The sequence below is a fragment of the Physeter macrocephalus genome, unplaced genomic scaffold (genome assembly GCF_002837175.3).
Source record: "Physeter macrocephalus isolate SW-GA unplaced genomic scaffold, ASM283717v5 random_605, whole genome shotgun sequence".
Lineage (NCBI taxonomy): Eukaryota > Metazoa > Chordata > Mammalia > Artiodactyla > Physeteridae > Physeter > Physeter macrocephalus.
Window position 1 is genome coordinate 1 of NW_021145886.1, and position 23,761 is coordinate 23,761.

Sequence of the window (23,761 nt, forward strand, 5' to 3'; positions counted from 1 at the left end):
CCTGTGCAGTTACATCTGTCACACTGCACAGCAAGTGTTGAGGTCTGTGTCTCTCCCACCCACCTTGCCCCCCCACCCTCCAACTACACTGGGAGAGCCTTGAAGCCAGAGCTCTGTCTTTTTCATCTTTGCATCTTCCCAGTGTCGGGCACAAGTGTCTCTTGAGAAACAAGCACCCTAAAATATTTAATAAATATTTTAAAAATATTTATTATATTTATATAACATTTAATTATGCAAATATATGATTAAAGTATATATTTCTATCACATACTTATGATATTTATAAAATACTTAAACATTTTACCTTCTTTAAATGTTGTCACTCTGCTGCTATAACCAAGAGTAAAAAGCTTCTGACATCCCTGGATCAATTTGTAAGAGGATCTAAGCCGGTGCTTGGAATAGTCTACAGATTCCTTCAACAAGCTTTTTGGATCTTAATACCTTGCTTGGCCCACGAGAGGAGGGGGAAGCCCAAACCCTTTCAACTGCGTACAAACCCACCCTTGTTTGGGGGTCCCCAAACATCTTTCCACGGAGGCTCAAGCCTGCTCCTGGCAGCCCTGGGCACATACCGGATTTTTGTCTTTCAAAGTGCTTGCCCATTTGACCCTCACAAAGGCCCTGTGATACAGACAGGAAGTGACTATTATATCCATTTGACAGATGAGAAAACCGAGGCTCAGAGAGCTTCAGTGACTTGTCCAAGATCACGGTTTGAGTGTGTGCTGAACTGTCACTAGGACCCAGGTGCCCAGACATGTCCTCTCTTTTTCTTCCCTTTCTCTACCATGACCTAGCAAGAGGAAACTTCATAGAGGCCTTGAGGAAGCAAAGCCATCAAGCTGTGACATGGGTGAGTGGAAACTCGCATTGACTTTGAGTGATAAGCCGAGTTCAAAACAAACCGGGCCACATAACTTCAGCGGATGAAAGCTTTCCCCCTTCTTCTAATTTTAGACCCTCTGGCCTGGGAGGAGTGTCTGTGGTTACAGGGTGTAGCATCTGCCGCTGCTGTGTGGCTCCAGGCAGAACGGGGACATGGTACTCACTCGATTTTTCTTCTTTAATGGTGTATTCCAGCACCGCGGATGAGCTCTCGTTTGGGGAAGGGAAGTGGACACAGAGCACCGGGTGCTTCAAGCTGCTGTCCCGGCGGACCAGGAACGTCTGCAATGGAGGAAGGGGGAGCTCCATGAGTCAAAGATTTGGGGGCGAGGTTATTTAGAAGGACAAGCGTGAGATGGAAGTCATCTGGAATGTTCCAGAAACAAAAAGGCAAGGTGGGGGAGCCTAGCATCTCGAGGTAGAACTAGGGGTTCTGCCCCAAGAGCCATGTGTCACGTGGCCCACGTGCCCTGGCTCCTTGAGTCTCAACTTCTCATTTGTCCATCGAGTGGGGGGGGTCAACTAAATCGGTGCAGATTCCTGAGTCCCGCCCCTTGAGATGCTGGTTAGTTGGGGGAGGGGAGCGGGTCTGGAATCAGCTGAATCTGGTACAGGCAGTGATCCAGGGTCACGCTTGGAGAAGCTCAAATGGATGAGTTGAATTTCAACTCACACCCCAGCACGTATGCCCTGGGGGAGGCTGCTGGAAACAATCACAGATATTAGTCAATTCACACTATTTTTCCCCCATGGAAACAAAAATAACTAACAACTAATATACACAGCTTTCTCTGTGACAGGAACTGTTATGAATACCTTGCATGTATTCACTTGCTTGATCCTCTCAATAACCCTGTGATGTGAGTTTTGCTGTCATCCCCACTTCACAGATGAAGAAACTGAGGTGCTCTCTGACCTTAACAGGACCTGGCTCTTCGGACTGGTGTGAGGATCAACTGAGGAAATACCCACATGGGCTTGGCCCCTAGGACATACCCTGGAGGCTTTGCCTGGCCAAGGCCTCACAGCTGAAAGGGGCAGAGCTGGATGCTGGTGTCCATGCTCCAGACCCCACGCTATGCAGCCCCTCTCTGTTCTATACATCCTGCCCAGGGAGGGACTTGCCCTTTCTTCTCCTGTGGGTTTATTCTAGTCGAAAATGATACTTCTGGGACTCCCCTGGTGGTGCAGTGGTGAAGAATCCGCCTGCCGATGCAGGGGACACAGGTTCAAGCCCTGGTCCAGGAAGATCCCACATGCCTCGGAGCAACTAAGCCCGTGCGCCACAACTACTGAGCCTGCACTCTAGAGCCCAAGAGCCACAACTACTGAGCCCTCGTGCCACGAATACTGAAGCCCGCGCGCCTAGAGCCTGTGCTCCGCAACAAGAGAAGCCACTGCAAGGAGAAGCCCGCGCACCGCAACGAAGCGTAGCCCCCGCTCGCCGCAACTAGAGAAAGCCCACGTGCAACAACGAAGACCCAACACAGCCAAAAATAAATAAATTAAAAACAAAAACAAAACGATGCTTCTGAGCCCCAGGGACCTATCTGTGCTCTAGTAACCCAGCACTACCCGAAGTCTAAACCAGAGCCAGTGCGTTTATAGACGCCTCACTTTTACTTCTCCTGCTCTGAACGATGCTTCTGCTCAGTTAAGGGGACTGTGACCCTGAAGTTTTCCACTGTTACACCCACAGCAGCCCCGGGGCAGTGCCCTCCCCAAGGCCATCAGGGGGAGGGGACCCCGGATTCCTTTCACAGACTCTGTGGTTTTAAAACGTTCTTTTTAGTCTCCACTGGCCCCACCCAGGCTCGTTCCTTCTTCCAGGACAGACACCTTCTGGAATCTCCCCGGCCTCCTGGGGCACAGCTCCCCCTGGGGAAGAGGAAGAGGGTTGGTCCTCCCCCCAGGAAGGGTCACTCCTTCCTTTCCTGAGAAAGGGCTTGGTCACGGTGTCCCCCCGCCCCTCCACCCTCGTCCCCACGAGGGGTCTAAGCCGTTCCCACTCAGGCTCCACGAGCCCGGTCTAGAGCTTGGAAGACCGGAAGTCTGGCTCTGGAGAAGCACAGAGATGGCGCTTCTCCCCCTCCCCCGCCGAGGCACACTGTCCTGCCACCCCTTGGGTGGTGCTCCAACTTACCCGCCATGGTTATTGATTACTATTATTATTATGATATTGCTATAGTATTATAATTGTTAATACAATGTCATTATAATTGTCAATAGAACATTATAATAATATTTTTATTATTGACTAGTAGCAGCTAACACATATCGCTTCCCTCCTCTACCCAAGCCTTAACCCCAGTTCATTAGATTCCATGATCTTACTTAACTCTCATAGGAGAGGGGCTGCTGTTATTATCCCCATCTTACAGATGAGGAAACTGAGGTACAGAGAGGCAGGTAATGCCCAGGACGACAGGGCTAGTAAGTGCTGGAGCTGGGATCTGAGCTCAGGCCCTTCGGATCTAGATCCTGAGCCCCCGGCTGCCCTGCACCCGGCCCACCGAGGGCAGTCTCTTGGCTTAAGCTTCTGCTCTCCGTGAGAGTGCCTCTTGGGAGCAGGGACACAATGCACCCATCAGTCATTGAACCGTGGTCAGAAATGAGTGTGCCAGCCCTTCTCCTCGTGCAGGGCAGGGTGGAGAGAGACTGAGAACCCAGCGGATAGAGGAAGGCGGGAGAGAGGCTTCTGGGGCAGAAATGCGAGCTGGGCGGGGGTGCTGGTGCCCCACCTGGAAGGACAGCCCTCCTAGGGGACCCAGCGGGAGGCCAGCTCTCCTCTAGATGCTTCTCTGCACTCCCGGCACAGACTCGCCCCCTGTGAGCGGCAGCGTCACTGAGCTGATGCGTCCACCTGGACCCGGACTGCCCCCAGGAACGCGTCTTTCCAAGAAAAGAGGTCACTTTGGCTCCTCTTCAGAGATCCAAGGCCGAGCTGCCTCCTACCCATCAGGTTCATGGGACCCAGCATGTGTGAGGGTGTGTGTGTGTGTGTGTGTGTGTGTGTGTGTGTTTGTGTGTGTGTATGAGAGAGAGAGAATGAGTGTGTGTGTGTGTGTGAGAATAAGCCTGTGGGTGCTATAAAAAATACAGCTGGTCTTTGTCCCTGGCTCCTGGCATAGAGTTTCAAAAACCCTTGGATTTTCCTGAGTGATGGGGGTCTTTAGTAATTCATAAAGAGCCCCTTTGGGCCATACCTGAGTTTATGCTTACAGGCGGCTCAAGTGGGACCTTAAAGGAGGGGCTGCCCCACAAAGACAGTCGCATAATTCTAGAGGGTTGGAACCCAAAGCCCCACCCTGACCTCTGGAAAGGGGAGAGGGACTGCAGACTGAGTTCAAGCACCGGGCAATGATTTAATCTCCTGGCTGGTGAACACACTGACACGTGGGGAGGGTACGTGCCCGGTTTCCATCGGGAGAGGGTATTGGAGCTCCGTGTCCCCCTCCCCAGCCCAGACCTCACCCCCGTGTGTCTCACATTTAGCTGCTCTTGAATTGTATCCTTTATAATCAAACTGTCACCATAAGCATAGTGCTTTCAGTGAGTTTTCTGGGTCTTCCTAGCAAATTATCAAACCTAAAGAGGGGTCATGTTTGTGACCAAGTCAGACAGAAGTGTAGGGAGCCTAGGGACCCCACTTGTGTCTGGCATCTGCAGTGAGAGCAGTCTTTGGGGGACCTTCCCTTTAACTTACGGGGTCTGTGTTCGCTTCGGGTAGTCATGTCAGAATTGAACTGAATTGTAGGACATCCAGCTGGTATCAGAGAACTGTTGTCAGGTGCATAGTGAGTGTGTGTGCAAGTGTGTGAACGTGTGTGAGTGAACATATGTGCGAGTGAGTGTGGAAGAAGGGAACTCTGGGCTGCCGCCGGGGTCGCCCCTGCTGGAACTCTGGGCAGCGAGGCCCAAGCGGGAGCCGGTGGTGCCCCTGGGAAGGCAGACAGCAAAGCTGGATCCTTGACCCCGACCGGGAAGGAGCTGAGGCTGGCACTCTCCTGAACTGAAACCAAACCGGGGGTTTCTATCTTTGTAGGGCACATGTGTGAGAGACAAAAGCCAGGTCACTGGTTCAGAAGCACATGCACGTATCAGAGTGGCCCCTCGCCACCCTTAGTGTCAGTAATAGCACAGGAAGGAAAACAGTGTTTTTCAAACTCTGGGTCATGACCCATTAAGGCAAAGGCCACCAACCATTTATCTTTCCAAAAGAAAATACAAGAGAATAAAACAAGACAATAAGGATACCTATCATAAGGATGGACTTTTTGCCAGAGAGATCGACGAGTGGAGGGCCAGGGCCGCAGTACAACACAGATTGCCTACTCCACTGACTGTCAACTTCTTCCTGGACTATTTGACCCCCGCTGATCTCTCTCTAGGGTGACTGCAATGACAAATCACGGTTGCCAGCCTCAACTGGGACCTCCAGCAACGCCGCCTTGCAGTCTAATTGGCTCTTTCACACCCAGCACGTAACTATTTCTGGACTTCTTCACTCCGCTGAGACATGGACCCCGTTCTCCACCCTCCCGTTCCACAGAGAGAAAGAAAGGAGATAAGAGCCCTCGGACAGGAACTCCTCCAGCTGCGGGGAGAGTCACAGTCTGTCACAATCTGCATTTCTTCTTGGGCTCCCAGAGGGCCCAGAGCAGCCAGCTATGAGCTCTGTGGCCCCGGGTAATCCCGTGGCCTCTCCGAGCCTCAGTGTTCTGATCTGTAAGTGGGGAAGACACCCACGACCACCCAGCAGAAACAAGAAATGAAACCAAAGCCCCGCGCCTCCGTGTTGGAAGGGTAAACGAGACGTTGCCTAGGAAAGCACCCAGTGGGATACACGTGTCTCCACTGACGCTCACTAAGGATTAATTCTCCGTTTCCACCCTCCTTCCCCACAGCTGGTTGACATTTTTGTCTCCCAGTCTCGGGCTCCATCTAACTGGGGATCAGTCTACCGCATGTGTTTCTTGTGAAAAAAACTCAGAAGGGATTTCCTTGAGAGTGTGGTTCAGTGGAGGGTAAAGAGCCAGAAGCTGGAAACAGCGGCTGACGTCTGCGCTCAGGGCCAAGTGCCTTACGCTCGCATCACCCAGCTCTCCCCACGGCACCATGAAGCGGGCGCTATTACCATTCCTTCTGATGGACGAAGACTCAGGGCACAGGGAGGTTAAATAAACCCAAGGCCACGCAAACCGGAAGCGCAGAAGCGAGACGCAGACCCAGGTGTCGCCAAGAACATCTCACTTATCTCTTGCCATCAAGTCTGTGTTATCCACTCACTGCAGGCCAGGGGTGCAGACAGGGGCGGAAAGTTCCCCAGGCTGGGCTCAGGTTCCCAATTCTGAGCGTCCAACACCCACCCTTTCAGCATGGCCACAAAGCCTCCCGTAGCACTTCCTTCTGCCGTGGCCAAGTCCTGGGGCTCTTATCGGAAAAGCCAAGATAAGGTACTGGGTCGGGGGTTTGGGGGGCTGAGTTAGTGGGGGAGGAGCAGGGACGGAGGCTAGAGGAGTCCTCTGACCTTTCCCGCCCAGATGGCAGTTGGGGAGGGGGCACTGACAGGTGCCTGCTATGGGCAGAACCCCGGTCAGTGGTCTGCCTTGGCCACTGACCTTCGGAATAAGATGGTCTGTTCCGCGTTCCCCTTTGGGGAGGTTTAGCACCTCAGCTAGTCACAGGGTCCCTTCTAGGAAGTAGCCACAGACAGCACCTCAGAAACAGTGTCGTGGGCTTCCCTGGTGGCGCGGTGGTTGAGAGTCCTCCTGCCGATGCGGGGGACACGGGGTCGTGCCCCGGTCCGGGAAGATCCCACGTGCCGCGGAGCGGCTGGGCCCGTGAGCCATGGCCGCTGAGCCTGCGCGTCCGGAGCCTGTGCTCCGCAATGGGAGGGGCCGCGACAGGGAGAGGCCCGCGTACCGCGTACCGCAAAAACAAAAACAAAAACAAAAAACAGTGTCGCTGTGCGGGTCACTGCAAGAACGTATGCAGAGCGGTAACTCCTACAAAGCGTTCTAGATTAAGGTGCATCTCCCATGCTTAAACCCAGCAGAGTTCAGCCAAAGCCAGTGCCAGGAGAAGGGCATCTGAGTGAACCGCCTGTGTCCCCATCACACCCCTCCCCTCACCAGGTGTCCACTGCTTATCCTCTAAGGAGATGTTGCCCGTGATGGTTGTTGCAGGTGAGCCCCCAGGCGGCTAACGGGTTGGGTGTGCCTCCCAGAGCTCCTTCTCCAGCACCCTTGGGGGGGGTCCATGTGCAAATTCTCCAAGCCCCCCTTACTTCTCTTTCTACCCCCTGCAGCCCACTTTTTAGAGCTGCAGGGGGACTCGAATCTCAGCTCTGCTCCTTACCAGCTGTGGGTCTGTAGGCAAGTTACTTTTACTCCTCTGGTCTCGATTTCCTTGTCTGAGCCTGAGAATAATAATATCCACCTTTCAGGGTTGCTGTGAGAATTGCTGGTCATGTATATAAATGCCTGGCACAGAGCATGCACTAAATGATACTTATTATTATTATAGACTGCTACCATTTACTGAGCACTAAACCAGATGCTAAGATTTTTATCTGCATAATCTTGTTTGACAAATAAATGATACCTATTAATACGATTATTATTATGTATATTTTTTCCAAACAGAGATAGGAAAACGGACTCAAAGATCATTCACCTATGCGGTAGATTAAAATGGCCACAAATTCTTTGCAGCTCCTCCCATCAGAGGTGGAGTCTCTTTCCCTGCACCTGGAAGGGTGGCCTTAGGATTTGCTTTAACCAAAAGAATGTATCGGGGACTTCCCTGGTGGCGCAGTGTTGAAGACTCCGTGCTCCCAATGCAAGGGGCCTGGGTTCGAGCCCTGGTCAGGGAAGTAGATCCCACATGCGTGCTGCAACTAAGAGTTCACGTGCCACAACTAAGGAGCCCTCGAGCCACAGCTAAGGAGCCCGTCTGCCGCAACTCAAAGACCCAGTGCAACCAAATAAATAAATAAATATTTTTAAAAAATGTAGCAGAAGTAACTCTGTGGAGTGCTAAGCCTAGGCCTTAAGAGGCGTGTCTGCTTCCATGCGCGCCCTGTTGGACCACAGCTGTCACGTGAAGAAGGCTGAGTGAGCCCACTGGAGTCGTGAGGCCCAGCCCACAGCTGGCACTAACCGCCAGACAGGTGAGCAAGGCCTTCTCTGGCCAGATGGCCAGATGACTGCAGCTGCTTGACTGACCCCAGGAGAGACCAACAGAAGAACCATTCAGCAGAACCCAGCCCAAACTGCTGGCCCACAGAAGCCTGAGAAAGTTGAACAGTGACTGTTTTAAGCCACTGGATTTTGGAGTGGTTCGTTATGCCACAGTAGGTAATGCTATAGCTGTGGGTTATGTGGAGGTGGGACCTCATCCTTTGGGTACCCCCCTCCTCTCTTCCTTCTATGAGGTGCTGTTGAGGGGTCCCCAGAGCTTGGTGGGAAAGTTTGAAAGCCACGGGTATGTCCAGCTCCTCACTCTACAGCCAAAGAATCCAAGACCCAGAAATGCAAAAAGACGTCCTGAGGTCACATTATTTGTTCGTGGCTGAGCCAGGACAAGAATGCAAGGCCAGTGACCTTCAGATCAGGGTTGTGACCATTATAGTACATGTCCTCCAACCCAGCCAACCCACCAACTGAGCATGTGTTCTATGCCAGGCACCTGGTTAGAGGTTTTAGATACCTTGCAGCAACTCCCTCCCTGGCGTTTAGAATATTTTACTCCTTGTACAGATGAGAAAACAGTGTAGGAAGAGGACTGGCAAAGAGAGAGGGAAAGGGGGAGGTCCAGAGCATCGGGCCTTGGGGCCCTTCCGTGTAAGACTCTAGCCCACGATCTCTGGAGCCAGACGCTCAGAGTTCAGTCCTTAGTTGGCTACTCTTGAGCTGTGTGACTGCTCTGGGGCTGCTTCTTCCTCTGCAAAATGGGATCATGATAGTTCCTGCCTGTGATGGTCGCTACGAGTTAGCCCCCTGAGAACCAGTCCCCTCCCTCTCCTTGCTAACTGACCACAATTCTGGCCTGGGAGCAGTGCATTCTGCCTCAGGAGATGAATCTTGTTTGGTCAAAGCCAATCATGGCTATTCTGTTCCCCTCTGTCACTCACCCCCTTCCCCAGCCTCCCTCACAGTCAGGGGTAGCCAATAAGGTATCTGGAAAAACATCTGTTCCCTGACAAAAAGGCTGAGCCTAAGAGAAGAAAAGCCTTTTGCCCATGACCTCCTGCTTTTAAATGGGTGAGATGGCTGGAGCTGCAGCCGCTATTCTGTAACCATGAGGTGACAAACAGAGGACAAAAGCCAACCTTGAAGATGGAGGAACAGAAAGGTGGAAAGGACCTGGGTCTTGAAGACATCACTGAACTGCTAAACCAGCCCTAGACCCCAAACCTCCATATTTCTCATTAGGTAAACAACAGCAGTCTTATGGCTGAAGCTACCATAGGCCCAGTGCCTCAAAGGATTAATGAAAGAACTGCCCACGTGACTTCAGTAGAGTGCCTGCTATATAATAAGCACCCAATATATGGTGTCTCTACCTGCCTCAGAGCCCCCTGCTGTACGGAGGAAGCGTTTCCACCCTCCTGTTCGTGGATGGCTCTATGATTCAGAAAGGCAACATGGTGGGGCACCAGGCACCCTGGACACGGAAAGACACCCTCACTAGCAGCTCCAGACTTCAGGTCTCAGCCCCGAGTGAAAGGATGAGCTCAAGGTGAGCAGTGAGGGAATGTGAGGTGGCAAGTCCAGGCACCGGGGCCTTCTCCGTCCACCTCCAGGACCCTTGCCTGTGGGCTGCCTGGGGTTATTAGGAATGGAGCAACTCACACTCTGGCTCCCAGCTCACACCGGGACCCTCCCTGAGCCACTGGTCCCGAAAGCCTTCCCCGATTAACCGGGCCACCTACAAAGCTCGCTGTGCCCCAGTGTCCACACTCAACGTCTCTCCTCTATGGGAACAAGCGTCGTCTGGTGCCTTGTTGAGCTGACATCTGAGTCACCCACTCCTTCTGTGCCCTCTTTATTTTTTCCCCCTTTTGTCAGCTCCCCCAATATACTGGATTAGGAACTCGCCCAAAGCAGAAGAATCCTCTTTCCCCAATTGTACAAACTGACGGGAGACATGCCCACTCTGAGGGTCCAGTTTTCTTTGAAGAGCTAGGATTCCCCTACCCCCACCCCCTGAAACAACAGTGGGTTCATTGTCAGATCCCTGGGCTGTGAGGCAGGACACAGTGTCTCTCTTAGTGCTGACCCTGGCTTGCTGTGCCCTTCGGCAAGTCACTTCCCCTGTCTGAGCTGGCTTTTCCAGTCTAGTGAAGGAGGGGGACTAAAGTGTCCAGGACTCCTTCCTTCTAGAAGATTCTCTCCCAGCATCAGTGTCCTGGGGTCTTTCCCAAACCCCAAGAGGCTTACATGAGGGTTAGTTTCACAGGTAAATTACTGCAATCCAGGAGGTCTGAGCCCCTGGCTGGGTTGGAGCCCTTCCGTATCCACCTTCAGCCAGAGGGGTTTTGGAAAGACCAACTGATTTCAGTAACAGCTGGGACAGAAATATGCTTAGGGAGAGAATTATGCAGCCACTGCATTCCCCTCCTCCTCTTCAAATAAATACATAAAAACCCAAAGCTAAATACACTATAAATGGTTTTGTTTTTACTATCCCTTTTTTGGCCTGGACAACCCAGAGCTGTCTGCTTTTCTACTTTTGTTATTTTAGGACTATTTTCCAGTTGCTTGGGGAAATTTTCCAATCACGCTCTTTAGGGCTGGAACAGAAGTGGCTGGTTCTTCCCAGGCACCACAAGTGTCTGTGGAGGTCAGGTGTCCAGTGGCCGAAGCCCCCTCTGGACACACGTGGCCCACCTTTCCCATTACTCGTTATCGAGGCTGTAGCCTGGCATGGAGCAGAGTTTCTCAATCCTGGCTGGACATCAGAATCACCCAATGAGCTTTAAAACCATGCTGATGGCTGAGCCCCACTCTATACCAAAGAAATCAGCATTTCTGGGGATGAGGCTGAGACACTGTGTTTTTTTTTTTAAAAAAAGTCTTTGAAAGCAGTCAGTTGGTGGGTTCAAATCACCCTCTATCACTTAGTAGCCATATTACTCTGTCAGAGTTGGGTTTCCTCACTCATAAAATAGAGAGCCTGCCCCCTGCTCTGCAGGGCTGTTGGAAAAATGAGAGATGGTACTCGGCACACAGCAGACCTGCTGACTGTGCCTTCTTCCCTGGCCCTGGCACTCTGAAGGGGCAGGAAAGGGGTTTCACCGATGCTTTCACCAAACTATATTGGACGTAACTGGTATTCCTTGGTCTCATAGCAGGGGAAGATGCCTTGAACGTGGGCTGCTCCATATTGCAACTCAGGCTACTGCAACTCTTGAGCTAACCCCTCACTACAGAAAGCAATCTTACAAGAGGTTTCTTTCACTAAAAGGCCACCTCTTGGCCTAGAAGCAACGACACTTCAGTAGCAATGAACACACATAGCGCCAGATCTTGGTTTCTAATATTATTCTCCAATAAAAGGAACAAGGGTTCCTTGGAGAAATGGCTGATCCTAGGACTGAGGCAAGAAATATACAAGACAATCTGGAGCGTCTTTTAGTGTAAGAAAGTAAGGAAGTGCTCTGAACAAACAAATAATCAAAACCCACACACAATGATGGGGTTATGTCAAAGGGACACAGGAGCCAACTGAAAGAGCTCCCGGTGGCCAAAGGTGGAACAATTTGAGCAATAAAGTAATTATGGTAGTACTGGATTATAACTCAAAGCATAAAATAAGTATCTATGAGTCTATATCAATATTAGTAAGTGGCCGAATAAATAAATAAATGGGGGAGAAGAGACAAATCTCTTGTGCGTAAGAATTTCAAGTAGTTTATGTAGATGCTCTGCCCTCAAGTAGGTGCAGCATAAATCCCCGCTCCCTGAGTGTGGGCTGTGCAGAGTGACTGTATGAAAGGGGGAGGAGAAGGAGTGACCTTACAGTGGAAACTGACAGGTGATCAAGGTCAACATCAACAGTGATGTCATGTGGACAGTGTGAACCTTTGTCATGATGTGATGAGAATGGCGCTTTGCCTATGGGATCTTCCTCCCCAAAACTCATACCCCCAGTCTAACCATCGGACAAATCCCAGGTGAGGGACATTCTACAAAACACCTGACCAGTACTCCTCAAAACCATGAAGGTCGTCAAAAACAAAGAAAGTTTGAGAAACGTGCAGCCAAGAGGAGCCTAAGGAGACCTGTGACTATATGTGATGGGGTGCCCTGGATGGGATCCTGGAACAGAAAAAGACATTAGGTAAAAGCTAAGGAAATCTGAATAAAGTATGGGCGTTAGTTAAAACTAATGTATCAATACTGGTTCATTAATTGTGACAAATGTACCGTACTCATGTTAGATGTTAACAGTGGGAGAAATTGGGTGAGAAGTACATAAGGGGACTCTCTGTACTGTCCTTGCAACTTTTCTATAAATCAAAAACTTCTAAAATAAAACTAAAAGAAAAAACACCCCACCATTTGGGTGCAGAATGAATAAAGATGGCTTTTGATTGCCTTGCTCTGGATACACGCAAATCAAAAATGGGCCAATATGTTCCCAGAACCTTATCAGAGAAGCAGGCTGCAGGAGATGGGGAGTAGAAGAGGGGGTGGGACATGGTCAAGGTCATACAGATATTTGGGACAAAGGGGCTGGATCTCCAGTCTCCTGACCACTGGCCCCAGACATGATGAAGCACTGTCTCTCACTGGTGCCATGAGGGGTGGGTCCAGGTTATCTCTGAGGACCCTCTGAACTCTCACAGCCTGGGGGCTACCCAGTGTCTATATCTTAAAAACGATGAAGCCATTGCACTGGTGGAATTTCAGACAGTTCCATGAGGGTGGTATTATGCAGCAAAGGGCCTTCCCAGCATCTCCTGAAGATCACACTATGCAGACTCTGCTCTTACTAGCTGTGTGACTTCAGGCAAGTGACTTAACTCCTCTGTGCCTTCATTTCCTTATCTGGAAATGGGGACACTAATAACACCAACCAGACAGAAGTCGCTGTGAGGGTCAATAAGATCATGCAAAGAACAACTTTGGGTAAAAGCTGGCCAGTCTTTAATCAGAGCATGAGCTTTAGGGCTTTGTTTTCTGCTTGAAAATACAGAAGCTCCCTGGGAGGAGTGGGGTGTGAGGGCAGAGAATTGAACAGAAGGTGCATCTCCTCCAATTTTGTTGTCCTCGGGGCTGACCCAGTCCCTGTGGTCTCAGAGGGAGAGAGTAAGGGAGCAATAGCGGGAGGGGCCCGGCTGACCTCTTTTAGCCCATCACCTTCGGTCTTAACAGTAGCCTGTGGTCTCACTCCTGGGATTAGATTCAAGGCTCTGGACAAGGGTGTCACTTCAGGACCCAGCCTGAAGCTTTCTGTTTTCTATACTCAGCCCCTGAGTTATAAAATAGCGACCTGGGTACCTCCACCTACTTGGGGTGAAGAGGTGTCTGGGCCTCTTGCAGCCACAGAACCTGGGATGAAGGCTTAAAGCCTTGTGTGATGTGTGCTCACCTGAAAAGTAAACACAGCCACGTGACCTTTGTCCCTCACTGCAGGCAGGCCCTGAGCAACTGGCCCGGCTTTGCCAGCTCCCCGGAACCAGCCCCATCCTCCCTGCCATCCTTCATTCACTTGTTCTAACGAACACCCAAAGCCAGACATACTCTGCACCCAAGCTTGAGCCAGATGCTGGCACTGCAAGGCAAGAATGCATCTTGGCGCTGCCCTCCAGCGACTCCAGTTGGCTCCAATCCCTGCAATCATGATCTCTTCCCTCCCGGTGAGCCCCAGCCCAGCTCGTGCCCACTTCTGGGGCTCAGCCTGTGCTGTTCCATCACCCATCCACCCACTCAGCTCCCCCATCCCAATCCTGCCCATCCATCCTGCACGGCCCAGCTCAGCATCTGTTTCCTCCAGGAAGTCTGCCCAGATCAGCCCACCTGGACAGGCTCCCCACCTCCTCTAGGTCACTCGCTGTCCTGCCTTTCACCCAGCACTGAGGCATCCCCTCCCCACGCCTTCCCATTCATATCGGTGCATGAAGCCCCCACCAGACCCTCTGAGAGGACAGTGGTAAGATCAGATTTTATCCATCTTTACAAAGGTGTCTTATACCCAAACCCATCTGGTATTGACTGACCTCAAAACATTACTTCTTTTTCTTTCCGGCTACTAACCTTCACCCTTGTGAGGGGTGTGCTTTGGCTTAGCCAAGACTGGGATCAAATCTCAGCCCTGTAACTCACTAGCTGTGTGAGTCTGGGCAGGTGACTTCACTCCTGGTGGTAGAGGCTGCTGGGGCCCTGCCCACTCTTTTTCGTGGACCCCAGTCCTGCTGCCAACAGCCAGCTTGGCATCACTTTGCTCACCGGCTGTTTCTGGTCAGTCAGATCTTCTCATACGGAGAGCAGAGAGGCGGTGCTGGAACATGAATCCCCATCCCCCATCGCCTGGAACCAATGGCTACCAGCAGTCAGCGGATAGTATCAGCTCCCTCAGCCATCTGGGCAGATGGCCTTGAGATGTGTGTTCTACCCTGGCTCCCAAAGTGCCCCAGCAGAAGCCAGCTCCACTGCCCCCGGGGGTAACCTGCATTAGCACATACCTTTTATTAGCTGCCTTCCCTTCCTTGTCTCATTTCCCCCACTGGTGTCCCCTGGGGTCACCTCCCAGATCCTCAGCTCGGGGTCTGCTTCTGGGAAGCCCAAGGGCGCTCCTCTTAGCCACAGTGTCATTATCAGTAAAATGAGGATAATGGCCGAGTCCACCTCACAGGATTATCGCGAGGATTAAATGAGATGACGTTCATACAGCACACTTGGTACGGGGCCGGCCATTAATAAGCATTCTCCACACAGAACCACTATGGTTGTTTTGAGTTGGGCTTGTCGTAAGCTTTTTGAAGAGAGTGTTGAACCTTTGGACAAAGTGGGCATGATGTACACTCAGTGCAGCTCACCTTGGAGACCCACTCGCCGTCTCCCGGGTTGGTCCTCACTGTCTGGTCCACCCCCATCTACACTCATGCCTGGACACACCTCTCCTGGTGACCAGGTAAGGTCCAGAAAATGGCCATTCCTCAGCCCCACAACCTTGCACTTGGGCCTGTTTCTCAGCTGCATCCTCCCAAGAAGGGTGGGACGCTAATCCCCTCAGATCCTAATAGGGGAGTGGACGACCAGCCGGGGCTGCAGCCTGGGAATGCCGACCGGAACACCTGCTGGTGTGAATCCCTGATTTTCTTTTCTATGCAGTTTCATAATCTGCTCTAAAGCCTCAGGCAGTTCGAAACTGAGAGCCTTTAGGTGGAGAGGAATGAAACAACAGATCTTGTTTCCTTGAGGATGCGGCCTCCCTGCCCCGCCCCCCACCCAGCCCCAGCGCTCTCCCAGGCTGACCCTGGGGCCATGCCCGGGGGAGGCCTCCCCTGGCCCCGGAGGGATTCAGCTGGGTCTTTAGGCCTCTACGGTCCCCACTCACTATGGCAGGAGCCTCTGTGGGACTTTGTGGGACTTTGCTGGAGGCCCCATGAGTTCCAGTAATTCCAAAGTTCAGGTACAACTGCTGACTTGATGGATTTTATCTAGTCCAAGATGAATTAGTCTGCTAACTACCTGAGCCCCCTGTGTTTAGGAGCTTGGACTATTCCCCGGACACAGTGTAGCAATACCTACCACACTGAAGGTAAGAACAGCAAAAAATGGCTATAAGATGCAATTCCATCTCTGTCAAATACAACCTGTGTGTAGGATACAGCACGGGAGCTCCCCGACTGCCTGGGTTCAAAAGGCAGCTCAGGCACTCGATCGCTGTGTCCCCTGGCGGAGGTCACTTAACTGCTTTGTATCTCAGTTACTTCCTCTGTGAAATGGGTATATTAGTATTACCTACCTCAGAGGGCTGCTGCGAGGATAAACTGTGCTAATACACGTGACAGTGCCCAGAACACAGTAAAGTGCTTGGTGAATGCTAGCTGTTACAGATGTGGGTGTCTACACGGAAGATGAATGGACAGATACGCCACACACGTCCAGCAGAAATGACTTCTGGAAGCAGACCGGTGGCTACCAGGGGCCACCAGGGGAAGAAGGAATGGGGAGTAACTGCTCAATGGATACGGGGTTTTATCTTGGGGTGATGAAATGTTTTGGAACTAGACAGAGGTGGTGCTTGCACAACCTTGTGAATGTACTAAATTGTTCACTTAAAAAATGGCTACTTTTGTGTTATGTGAATTTCACCTCAATTTTTAAAAAGCCCCAAACAAAAAAAGACTTCTGGGAAATAGGTTAGGTGAAAAAGAGTGGGTGGCAGAGACCTTTATCAGACACTTTACTTCTTTCTTTATCTCTTCTGTCCAGCTTGATATTTTTTTTACAGTAAATACTTATATGTATCACTTTAAAAATTAAACAAATTAAAAACAATTTTAAAGGAAGTAGCACGTAAGAGAAAATGCGTGGTGCGTGGCATCTATCTTCCTCTGTAATGCTTACACCACGAGGAGGAAAATACTATTAATGGCCCCATTTCAAAGTGAGAAAAGTGAGGCTCAAAAAATTTAAGCCATTTCCCAACTCACAGAGCTTGACTCCAAAACAAAACAAAACAAAACACTTTCGATTCCATCACACAGCTCCTCATATTCGCATGTAAAATAAGGGGGTGTAAAATGATTTCTCGGTTCCCTCCGACTCTCTAGTCCCTGGATGCCTGGCTGAGTTCTCACGGTGCCAGTCCTGCCGTGGGTACCCATACGCCCAGAGAGCCCCCACCAGCCGTACATCCCCAGTGGGACACCTGCTCCCAGAGCAGAAACCAGACCTCCCACCAGTCCCTTGCTCCTGAGCTCTGGTCGAAAAGCTGATAAAACCTAAGAAAAGAGAGCAAATGGGCAGCTGTCCAGAGGGCAGCTACTTCCGTGGGAGCCCGAGCAGCTCCTGACAGCGGTGCCCGCCTACCGGCCATGAGGTGGAGAGACCCCGACTCACCCCGGCCGCCTGCCGGTGCAGGATCCTGGTCGCCTCTGCCCGGCCCAGACCCAGATGCAGCCACACCGGGCAGGTCTTGATGAGCTTCTCCAGGACGCTGATGCCCCGGAGAGGAAGGCAGTTCTTCGGAGTGATTGGCAGGCAAGGTCCCACGCCATCTTCCTCCTCCTCTTCCTGTCCCTTTCCTTTGCCAACATCTGGAATAGGACTGAGAACAGAATCAAATGACCAGCCCGTCCTGCCACCAGCCCAGAGAGGGGTTTACAACAAACGGGGGTGCACTTCAACCATGCTTATTTATTCAGCATCTACGTAGCCAGGGGCCCTTTGGGGAATTAAAAAATGAACAAACCGTGATCTTCGCCTTAAGGCGCTTATAATAAAATGAGTAAGACATACACAGAAAAAACCAGCTGTAACACAAGATTGGAATAAATATAACAGGAGCACAGTGCAACGGAAGTAGCTAATTCCAACCCAGGGTGGGTTCAAGAAAACAATGGCATTTGAGCAGAGCCCTGAAGAGGATTTTTTTTTTTTTTTTTTTTTTTTTTTTTTTGTGGTATGTGGGCCTCCCTCTGCTGTGGCCTCTCCCGTCGCGGAGCACAGGCTCCGGACGCGCAGGCTCAGCGGCCATGGCTCACGGGCCCAGCCACTCTGCGGCATGTGGGATCCTCCCAGACCGGGGCGCGAACCCGGTTCCCCTGCATCAGCAGGCGGACGCGCAACCACTGCGCCACCAGGGAAGCCCCCTGAAGAGGATTTTTAAAACACTTTTTAATTGAAGTGTAATTTATACACAGTGAAATGCACTAGTGTTTAGTATACACTTAGACAAAGTTTTATGTATGTCTACACCCGTGTAACTACCACCCAGATCAAGAGAGAGAGCTGTGCTACCCAATACCATAGACACTAGCCACATCAGCTCTTAAAAGTGAGTGGTCTCTAGGGCTTCCCTGGTGGCGCAGCGGTTGAGAGTCCGCCTGCTGATGCAGGGGACACGGGATCGTGCCCCGGTCCGGGAAGATCCCACATGCCGCGGAGCGGCTGGGCCCGTGAGCCATGGCCACTGAGCCTGAGAGTCCGGAGCCTGTGCTCCGCAACAGGAGAGGCCACAACGGTGAGAGGCCTGCGTACCGCCAAAAAAAAAAAAAAAAAAAGTGCGTTGTCTGAACTGAGACGTGCTGTAAGTGTAAAATACACAGGATCTCAAAGACTTGGTATGAAAAAAAAAAGACCACAAAATACTTCATTAATAGTATTTTACATAGATTGTATATTGAAAGGATAATTTTTTGATATATTGAGATAAGTAAAACATTATTAAAATTAATTTCACCTATTTCTTTTTATTTTCGGTGTGGCTACTAGAAAATTTAAAACCAAATATGTGGCTTGCATTATATTTCTATTAGATATGCTGATACAGACATTTCCAGAAGGCTTTCTTGGGCCCCTCCCAGTCAACACTCCCTGACCCCCAAGCTGAGGATGTAAAACGTCAGGGTCCCCGGGGAAAGGAGGAGAATCACAGGCCTGAGAAATGGCAAGACAAAGTAGAGGGCCAGTCTAAGCGATTCCAGACCGTTCCCAACACGCTCCCTCCACCTGACCCCCTACACACTGGCATGTGAGTTTTGATTCCAGAAAAGGAGGAACAGCATCTTGGTGCCTCAAATCCTGAGTCGGGGGGGCTGTGTGGTCTGTTTGCCTTCTACCTGAGGAACGAAATCTCAGGATATCTGCGGGGGTGAAAACCTTAATCAGACAGAAGGGGCTAGTTATAAAGCCAGGGAGATGTGGCTGGTGCCTCTCCTTTGCTCCATGTCCCTGTGATGTTGCCCAGGGCACCAGAGATAAAGCTGGCTGTTAAGGAGCTGCGGGGCGGGGGGGGGGTGGGGGGGGGTGCGGGGGCCGGGGCGGGGATGAGGCCAGGATGAGCTCTGTTAGAGGCACAGAAAAGTGGAATCATTTGCTGAGGTCAGAGGGCAGCAGGAGCCAGGAGTCCTGAGGAGGCGACGAGCATTTCCTCAAGGGGAGGGCGAGGGTCCTGGTGGTTCTCTGGGTGGTGGGGAGGCTGGGGAGTGTGGGATTAAACAGGTCGAGCGGTGTTGGGTTTTGCAGAGACCAGACTAGAAAGATGTGTGCTGATGAGAGATCCGGCGACGTCAGTGTGCTAGAAATTCCCGCCTCTACCGCCTCCACCTCCTAAACCTTCCAAGGAGCCCTCCCTCCCTGGATGCTGCATGTGCTGTGGGTTCGTATGGATTTCCCCTCTGGGTCCACACAGAAGAGTGTGCCATGTCACCAGGCCAACAGGAGTGTCCCAGGCAGCTGCAGGCGTCATGGGTCTGGAAGGGGCAGCAGGGCAGCCCCATGGTGTCCACAGGCTGTGGCATTGGGTCTCATTTGGAGCTCAAGGCCAGGGCAGCCCAGGTCATATGGATGTGACCTCTTCCCAAGCCCTGAAATGTGGTCCAGCATCTCCTCTGGGAAAGCAGTGAAAACAGTGGAGGCCAGAGTTACCCAGAAATAAGCATTCGGGGCCTCTTAGGTTTTTCCAACCTCCCTTGGAAACACAAAAACATCCTCTGGCACCAAAAGGCTTTATCATCATCCTAAAACCTTCTTGCTTGGCCCAGGGCTTCCCCCAGAGGCCAGTTAGGACTCGTAACAGCAGCTGGAGTGACAGCAATTGCTTCCCATTTCCTCTCTGCCACTAACTAGGCTTAGGTGGCTTAGTTAAGTCCATGGGTAAGTCTGTTCCCTCTTAGGGTCTCAGTTTCTGCATCTGTCTGCTTCTCAGACTAAACCACTCAAGAGGCCAAAGGCTCTTAAGATATGGCTTTCCAGGAACTGTCCAAGTCTTTCAGTGTTCTCCTTTCCCTCTGGGTGGGCCAGGGTAGAAGTCACAAGGGCTTGCTCAGGGCCCCCTAAGTGGTGACTTGGCAGGAACCCCTGGAGTGGAAGCTGTAAGTGTCAAAGGCTGCAGCAAGGTCTAGACGTTAGAGAAGGAGGAGCTGAGGCTACGGGAGGTTTGGGCCTTGCAGCAGGTCACAGGAGCAGCAGGGCCCTGAAGGGACAGAGTGACATGGACACCTGCTTTGACCAGGACAAAGAATGGTAACGGGGCCAGGAAGTTGCCTTCTAATCTCTGAGTCCCTGCTGACCTTGGGCCTCGTGTCACTTGAGCTCTCTGGATGCCCACTTGCGACTATTAAATGCCGGTGCTGATGCTGGGGTTCCAGGCTGCACGGTCGGGCTCGAGCAGGATGGCAGAGATGTGAACGCCCTGAGCCGGCACCCGGGCAGGCTGCTTCCCTGCCATGATTACTGTTATTAAACAGCTTGGCCACACCAGCTCTAACTGCCAGGGACCATCACTGAGCCCACATTGGATACGTCATCTGCTGGCACGGTCGGCCACCCCAGCACGCATGCCCTCTCTCTCACCAGCCAAGCTCCAGCTGAGGGCCCTGCAAAGGCAGCCATGGGAGTCCCGGGTAATTAATGGCACTGTTAGCACAAAATAATGAGCCTAGAAACTTTAGAGCAATTCCACCGGAAAGAGAAATCATTCCGTGACTCGTTTTCCTTCTGCTTGCTCATGGGAAGTAGAGCAATTAGCTCTAATCAGCAGTCCTAACAGCCTTCCGATTCAAGGGGCGGGTTGTCCGTGGACACCCAGGCTGCCCCATCCAGACGCAGTGTGGTCAGACACCAGGGAAACCCTTGCCCTGGGCCACAGGGACAAGGACTGGGCTCAGCATCCTGGCTTTAGCTCCCAAGGGAAGGAGTGACCTGGCGTGGTGTGTCCACACTCCCTGGCCTGGTGCTGCATCCGGTCACCGGCCTATAAGACCTGAGTGAGGTGGAGAGGAGAGCTCTGCTCTGGGGTGGAGAGGCCGCCCAAGGGGGCCACCCAGGTGGTGTGGGGGCAGCTCGGGGGGCAGCATCCTGGCTGGATGCTGCCTGTATGGAAGAAGGCCCCGCCGTTTCCCAGCTCATGAGGGCGCCAGCTTCGGGCTGCCTGTGTGGGTCCCAGCGGAGCAGCTCAGAATGTTCCAGTGAAGCCTCATTGTGAGGAGAACTGAGGCCCCCTTGTGCAGACTTGGCTGGAACTTGGGGGGAGTGTGGGATGGAAGGGGAGGACCAGGAAAAGGTCATCTCCATTCCACCCACGATCCTGACCTCAGGCAGGCCTCACCCCAGCTTCAAGGCCAAGTTGGCTGTATTGAGATAAAGAGACCTGGTCCCAGCAATCAATGTTATGGGACGGCCCGATCACTCTGTGCAAGGTGCATGAGTACACAAATGACACGGAGGGCCAGGGTAGGAGGGGTCCTGGTAAGGCCAGTCAGGGCAGCAATGTGCCTCTTCATCCATAAGTAGCCCACAGCACACAGTCATTCTCACACATACTGGAGTGGGCTGCACTGTGTCCCCCAAAGAGATATGCCCCAATCCTAACACTTGGCACCTGTGAATGTGACCTCATTCGGAAAAAGGCTCTTTGTAGATGTAGTTAAGTTACAGATGACATCATTCTGGATTTAGAGTGGGCCCTAAATTCAATGAGAGAGAGAGGAATTCCCTGGAGGTCCAGTGGTTAGGGCTCCACGCTTCCACTGCAGGGGGCACGGGTTTGATCCCTGGTCAGGGAACAAAGACGTCACAATCCACGTGGTGTGGCCAAAAAAAAAAAAAAAAAAGACACAGAGATACAAGAAAGCCATGTGAAGGCAGAGGAAGAGAGTGGAGTTATGAGTTTTGAACACCAAGGACTGATGGTCACCACCAGAGTCTAGGAGAGAGGCATGGAACATGTTCTCTCTCTGAGCCTCCAGATGGAACCAGCTCTGCTGACAGCTTGATCTTGAACTTCTGGCCTCCAAAACGGTGAGAAAATAAAATTCTATTGTTATTAGCTGCAGAGTTCATGATAACTTGCTGCTGCAGCCCTAGGAAACTAATATACCTACCCTATACCTGATAGTCCCATGTAAAGACAAGGACAGGGCTTTCCTGGTGGCATAGTGGTTTAGAATCTGCCTGCCAATGCAGGGGACCCGGGTTCCAGCCCTGGTCTGGGAAGATCCCACATGCCGCGGAGCAAGTAAGCCCGTGCGCCACAACTACTGAGCCTGCACTCTAGAGCCCGTGAGCCACAACTACTGTGCCCATGTGCCACAACTACTGAGCCTGTGCTCTAGAGCCCCTGCTGCACAACAAGAGAAGCCACTGCAATGAGAAGCCTGCGCACTGCAACGAAGAGTAGCCCCCGCTCGCCACAACTAGAGAAAGCCCGCACACAGCAACGAAGACCCAATGCAGCCAAAAATAAATAAATAAAATAAATAAATAAAAAATAAAATAAAATAAAAAAATAAAGACGAGGATACTGAGGCACAGAGAGGCGAAATAGCTCATCCAAGGTCACACAGCCTGTAAGTGGCAGAGCTGGCATTCAAACCCAGACAATCTGGATCCAGAGTCTGTGTTTATAACCTCTACACTATTCTAGTTCTTGAAGAAATTTTAAAAATTTCCCATGTATATGTATCCTTGTAGCACCTGGCAAAGAAAGAGCATTCATTAATGTTTGTTATCCATTTGGAATATATACAAACACACACTGAGACACAGAAGTATAACTATACCCAAAAATAATTTCCTGAAGGCTCTGTGAGACATCATTAGGACAGTTATTTCTGAAAAGTGCAGGGCAGTTGTTTCAAATTTGTATGCCAATTATGCATTACTTATAGGACTAAAACTCACTTAAAATAAATATGTGAAAATACATCTGTCTGTCACAAAAATGCATGCAGGGTGGAGACCTGGTGGCTTTGGGGCCTCCCGAGCCCGCGCGTTATCCTAGCTCTGCACTGACTCGCTAAGGGGCTTAACTGCCTATCTAACGACGCTGACTCCAGTTTCCTCCTCTGTGAAATGGGGAGTAAGTAAAACCAGCGGAGAGGGTTTCTCTTGGGAGTTAATGAGATGAGAGGGCACACCGTGCTTGATGATTATCTCTGAAGTGATAAAGAGTAACCCTCTAAGAGCTGTAACTGAATTGCCTGGTGGGGCTCCTGTGCCCACCGTGAGCTTCCAGAAGCCCAAAGCCTTCCTCCTTTTGAAATGGCACCGACTTCTCGAGCTGGGGCTGGACTGTCCAGAAGCCCCAGAGGGGAGTTTTCTCTGTCTCTGACCTTGGAAGCCCGGAGAACCAGCCATGCCTTGACACTCCCAGGCTCATTGCTGTCCCCCGCCCCCCCATCCTCTCCCTTCTCCTCCATGCTGACTGCTCTTAAATGAAATGACTCCCTCTGTACAGAGAGGAAGGGACCAGATGACAGGAACAGGCTTGTAGGGGAGTGGGGGGGAGGTGGCATGTTGCAGGAAGAGGCAGCAGCCTCTCAGTGGACCCCTCTCGCGACAAACTCACAATCAGAGATGCGGTGGTCATTTCACACACTCTGCATAGCCCGAAGATGAGGAACCAGGACTCACACAGCCTCGGTCCCAATCCCTGCCATATCTGGCTGTGGGACCTAGGACAAGGTATTTAACCTCTACGGGCCCCAGTTTTCTCATCTGTGCAATGGAGCTGGTAATACCTGCCACATGTAACATGCATCAAGCATCGTCTGGTACATAAGAACACCTCAAATAGGTCATTATTCTACCTGGGGTAACCACGCACATGGTCATGCCCTGTTTCTCTTACGAACACCAGCAACGTGAGAAATGGCCTAAGATAGGCGAGAGCCCATTGCTCAGCC

At 51.5% G+C, this 23,761-nt stretch overlaps 1 protein-coding gene across 1 annotated transcript; it reads right to left on the bottom strand.

The window, feature by feature from the left end:
* Window positions 1-1,055: 1,055 nt before the first annotated feature.
* On the bottom strand, window positions 1,056-23,515 carry LOC102995731 (ras and Rab interactor 3; the record flags this gene model as incomplete). The annotated part of the gene is made up of 3 exons (XM_028485898.1): window positions 23,490-23,515; window positions 16,974-17,181; window positions 1,056-1,173 (listed from the first exon to the last, which is right to left on the bottom strand). Coding segments are annotated over exons 1-3 (352 nt in total), but the record flags the coding sequence as incomplete, so codon positions are not given.
* Between the last annotated feature and the right edge of the window lie 246 nt (window positions 23,516-23,761).